The sequence below is a fragment of the Seriola lalandi genome, unplaced genomic scaffold (assembly GCF_002814215.2).
Source record: "Seriola lalandi dorsalis isolate HSWRI2012SDOR001 ecotype SW California unplaced genomic scaffold, Sedor1 jcf7180002054337, whole genome shotgun sequence".
NCBI lineage: Eukaryota > Metazoa > Chordata > Actinopteri > Carangiformes > Carangidae > Seriola > Seriola lalandi.
This window is the reverse complement of record NW_019524890.1, coordinates 107,538-112,476: the sequence shown is the minus strand read 5'-3', so window position 1 is coordinate 112,476 and position 4,939 is coordinate 107,538. Positions and strand designations below refer to the sequence as shown.

The window sequence follows — 4,939 nt, the reverse complement described above, 5'->3', positions numbered from 1 at the left end:
TAGCTAACCCCCCCCCACCCCCCCACCCCAGGCAGTGCTTATTTAGATGATGCCACAGTATACCTGTGTTAGGTATTCTGGAGGTAATTGATGGATCTTTTCCTACTTGTCCCCTCACCCTGTGCTTTTGAGACTCACTACTTGTAAGACAGGCATCTCTTGCAATATTAAACTTTTTACTTTTTCAATGTGCTCCGATTGGTAGTTGGAGACTGCTGAGAAAAAGGTGGGTTTGTGTGGACATGTGTGTCAAATTTTAATCATTTCTTTTCTTTACAAACTGCAGTCAAGGTGTGTGTGTGTGTGTGTGTGTGTGTGTGTGTGTGTGTGTGTGTGTGTGTGTGTGTGTTGGACATTTCTCTGCTACAGGAGCATAGAATACAAACATTACAGTGCAACCTGAAAGAAACCTGAATTACATTTGTTTTGCCTCTCATCCCTTGGTGTGAAGCATGACAAACAGGCTGGGCTGGTGTGTCTTTTTTCATTAATAACACGATGTAACATTTTGGCCAAAAGCTGCAAATAGGAAATTAAATGAATCCCTTTTATGAACGGCTGTGAAAGGGTTTCCGGGTCCTCCGTGTTTGGGGGGGAAAGCTGCCACATGCTTTCTCTCTTGAGAGTAATTATTTTCTCTGCACTTTCAAAGTTTGTGAAAGCTTAGGGAAGATTGGAAAAGTTCTTTTTTTGACTCTACTGCAGTATATACAATAAATGGCCCTCAGTCGATTTTAAACCGACACCTCCTGGGCTTCCGTCTCTCTGCAGATGGACACCGAGGCCAGCGACTTACTGAACGACCTGCAGGTGAAGCTGAACAACGTGCTGGATGAGCTCAGCAGTACATTTGGAAACAGGTGCATATACAGCTCACACATACACATATATCATTATACATATCAGACGCCTCGCATGCATTTGTGCTGATTGATCATTATCTTCCTTTTCAGTTTCCAGAGCCGCATCAACGATTGCATGCGCCAGATGGCGTCTCTGCTGTACCAGATCAAAGGACCGCTCAACGCCAACAACAAAAACCAGGTGGATGCCGACTCTGATAATATGCTGAGGCCTCTCATGGATTTCCTGGATGGAAAGTGAGTGGATTCATTAAGATTTGACACTCACATTCTCCTTCCCTCTTTTAATAATTTAACTGTAGTTTTGACTATATGTTTCTCTCATTTCTTCTTCTCGAAGTTTTCCTTTTTTCCTCTTTTTATCCTGATATAATCAGCATGTATACACACTCTTAAGGTCACACTGGAACTGAATTTCTATTTGCAGAGATCATTTGGTTAAAATATTTAATTGAGTTTCTTTTAACAAATACCAGCAGCAGTTAGGGGTTAACACACCTCCGCAGTCTCTATGCTCTGTGCATCTCATTAACCTGAGATGTACTTGTGTGTGTTTGCATGTTTTTGCAGACTGACTCTGTTCGCCACTGTCTGTGAGAAGACCGTACTGAAGCGTGTGCTCAAGGAGCTGTGGAGGATGGTAATGAGCAGCCTGGAGAAGACGATTGTCCTGCCGCAGGGCAACGATACCTTTGTAAGTCTAATCTTTGTTTGTTTGCTTCAGCATATCGTCATATTGCAAATACATTTGACTTTTAAGTGCATAAATTCAACAGAAAGTGTTTTTTTTTTTTTTTTTCTTTCAGGGAGCACAGATCCTCTCAGCTGCAAAAGAACTTGGTCAGCTCTCCAAACTTAAGGTATCACGATGCCTTCATACATTTTAATCCATGTTAAATGGAGCTCAGTGTTACCAGACTCTGAAGAACTGACTGTAAAATTATTCACTGAGAGCGAATGCGTCTATTTTTATGCAGCTAGCTCACCTCTTTTCTCATCATTTGGATTGTGCAGGATCACATGGCAGGGGAGCCTAAAAGCCTGTCTCCCAGACAGTGTGCTGTCATGGATGTTGCACTGGACACTATCAAGGTCAGTTTATACCACAGGGCTTTGGTTTCATTGGGGTGCAGGGTAGACGGGTCAAATTAGCTTCATCAACTATTCATCCATTAATCAGGTACCCTGAGAGGTTAGGCGGTTGGCTGATTTCGACTGGCCCCGACAAAGTTTGTAGAGGATGAAGTGGATGAAATGAGGGGTGAACTTTACAAAGCAGCTATCCGATTAACAAATTAAGTTAGCCAGATAATTTGGGAAAAATGCTATAATATTTCTATTATTTACTCAACCTTGAGTTTTTTGATCTGTATTTCCAAATGGATCACCAGGAAGTCAGTGATGTTTTCCACAATTTAAGGATAATTTTGGCATTTTGATTTTCAATCTGAACCTTATTTTGACTTTTTTGCTGCCACACTGACTGACTGTGTTTGGACTTGACTAGCTGCTGGCTTAGGCACTTTTAATATACAGTAACTCCAAAACAGCTTTTTGGGATCATTACCAAAACATGTAAATCGAACCATCTTTTTTGGATTAAATAATCCCATATGCTAATATATAGTAAACCTATTTATTAGCATTATTCCTCTTGAGGTTTGTATGGACTGACCCTTGGTTTCCTTTGCAGCAATACTTCCACGCAGGAGGCAACGGGCTAAAGAAGGCGTTCCTGGAGAAGAGTCCTGAGCTGTCCTCACTACGCCACGCCCTGTCCCTCTACACCCAAACAACAGACACACTCATCAAGACCTTTGTCACCACCCAGCATGCACAAGGTAGTTCAGGCCACTGCCTAATGATGCATCTAAAGCGTACAGGGAAAAAATCTTTCCCATAACAGACCAGGAGAGGGCGCCAGCTGAACAATATGTGTTTGATTAACAAGGTCTTGCACTGAATATTCCCTCCTTTAGGTCTGCACCTGTATTTTGTGTGTTTAAAATGTTCCTGATGCTAGAATTTGTTGACATGTTATTGCTGTCTTCTCTTATCTCCTGTGCTGCCTCTGTGCCAGTGCACAATGGAAAGGGTATTAGGTTAACCCCCAATGAAAAAATACAGCCCAGCAGGGGTAGGTTTCATTGAAATCATCCGCCAGACTTCCTTTCTCTTTCCCCACCCGCTCACCCTTTTGTACATTTTGTCACTGTGTGCCACTAAGGTGGATAGGTCAACCCTAACCCAACCTCTCCACCTGTATCCTCCTCTCATACTGACTGTGCATTGTGACTCAAAATTTCTTTTCTTGGTCTGTATGGGGCCCCATGAAAGCTAACTGATGTACATAATCCTAGGTGCGGGCGTGGACAAGCCGATAGGTGAGGTGTCTGTCCAGATTGAGCTGTACACTCATCCTGGGAGTGGGGAGCGAAAAGTTACCGCCAAAGGTCAGTTTGAGCTTTCATAGAAAAAAAAAAAAAAATGTGGCGTTTTTTTTTTACACAACGTTTACCCATCTCATCATGTCGTTCTTCTCGTGTGTGTTTGCACATGTGTTACTACAGTCATGGGAGCCAGTGATTTAAAATGGCAGACGTCTGGCATGTTCCGGCCCTTCGTGGAGATCACCATGATCGGGCCTCACCTGAGCGACAAGAAACGCAAATTCCAGACCAAATCGAAGAACAACAGCTGGTCTCCCAAGTTCAATGAGACCTTCCACTTGTAAGTACTCTAACACTCGTACCCACTTTCTTTAACGACTTTATTTGATAGGGAAAGTGGAGAGACAGGAAATATAGGAGAGAGAGTGGGGGAGAGACATGCAGTAAATGGTCCAGCCGGGAGTTGAACCAGGAGCCTGCTGATTGTACCCACTCTTGTAACTGAATATGGATATTCAATAATATAGAAAGAACCACTAACATTTTTTTCAGAGTGGATAGGTGATAACTTCAAAACTTGGAAATCTCTCTCATATAAATATGATTCTTTAATGTTTTTTTGTTGTTGTTGTTGTTGCTGTTCAACAGCATCATTAGCTGTGCATGGCTGCACATCATATCTATTTACACAATACATGTAAGGTATATTTTCTACATTTACAGCTACATTAGGCAGCTTGGTAACTTGAACATTCCACATTGTACATATTTGTATTATTTGTATATATTTTTTAATGTGTGCAGCTTCTCTGGTGAGTTTGGGTCTCATAAAATTAGGGCCTAGAGCAGATTTCCGACTAACCTGCTGCTGTGTTGTTGAATAACTGTTTGTTCTCTCTCCACAGTGTTCTGGGTAACCAGGATGGCTTCGAGTGTTATGAGCTGCAGGTCTGCGTCAAAGACTACTGTTTTGGCCGTGCCGACCGAGTGGTGGGCTTGGTCGTGATACAGTTAAGAGACATCATGGAGAAGGGCAACTGCGCCTGCTGGTGCCCGCTGGGACAACGCATCCACATGGACGACACCGGCCTCACCGCCATGCGAATCCTCTCCCAGCGCTCCAACGACGACGTGGCCAAGGAGTTCGTGAGGCTGAAGTCAGAAACGCGGTCGGCCGAGGAGGGCAGATGAGGAGAGCCGAGAGACGGAGAGAGAGAGAGAGAGAAAGACAGAAAGGATGGAAGGTCTCCTGATTTCAGAATGAGAGAAGGATCTGATGAGACAGTTTTGTCAAAAAGCAGGGAATTGTTATCCTTAGCTCGCCAAGTGGACTCTTTCTTAGACCTTTGATGTGTCTTAGCTGCTGTTGACTGTTTGGTTGCGCCTTGCCAAGCTCACTGACACACTGTCACGTTCAACACTCTGGGTATTTTTGGACAAACACTCAACTTTTCCATTTCCCTGAAACACTCACGTTATTGACAGAGGTACTGTACAGCACAGAACCACGCAGACACCGGCTCATTAACCTTCACACTCACCAGCTGTTTCACCAGGCAGTGACCACCTACCCAGTCACTTGACTTGTTGTTTTTTGTTAGTTTTTTTTTTAACCCCCTGTCCCCATAAGCTGGAGTGGCACAGTGCGCACGCCACAGCCTCAAGGGAACAGAGGATGCCGCCCCC

At 43.7% G+C, this 4,939-nt stretch overlaps 1 protein-coding gene across 2 annotated transcripts in view; it reads left to right on the top strand.

Moving 5' to 3' along the window:
* The window catches only part of unc13bb (unc-13 homolog Bb (C. elegans)), a 64,582-nt gene extending 59,649 nt beyond the window's left edge, over nucleotides 1-4,933 (top strand). Inside the window, exons 31-40 of one of the 2 annotated variants that reach the window (XM_087174309.1) lie at nucleotides 772-860; nucleotides 954-1,100; nucleotides 1,434-1,557; nucleotides 1,670-1,723; nucleotides 1,878-1,955; nucleotides 2,557-2,704; nucleotides 2,944-3,000; nucleotides 3,224-3,316; nucleotides 3,434-3,593; nucleotides 4,159-4,933. In XM_087174309.1, the coding sequence (XP_087030435.1) occupies nucleotides 772-860; nucleotides 954-1,100; nucleotides 1,434-1,557; nucleotides 1,670-1,723; nucleotides 1,878-1,955; nucleotides 2,557-2,704; nucleotides 2,944-3,000; nucleotides 3,224-3,316; nucleotides 3,434-3,593; nucleotides 4,159-4,444 (1,236 nt within the window). In that variant the 3' untranslated portion in view covers nucleotides 4,445-4,933. The remainder of the gene's footprint in view (nucleotides 1-771; nucleotides 861-953; nucleotides 1,101-1,433; nucleotides 1,558-1,669; nucleotides 1,724-1,877; nucleotides 1,956-2,556; nucleotides 2,705-2,943; nucleotides 3,001-3,223; nucleotides 3,317-3,433; nucleotides 3,594-4,158) is intronic. The other variant, XM_087174310.1, reaches the window with a different exon arrangement.
* The last annotated feature ends 6 nt before the right edge of the window (nucleotides 4,934-4,939 follow it).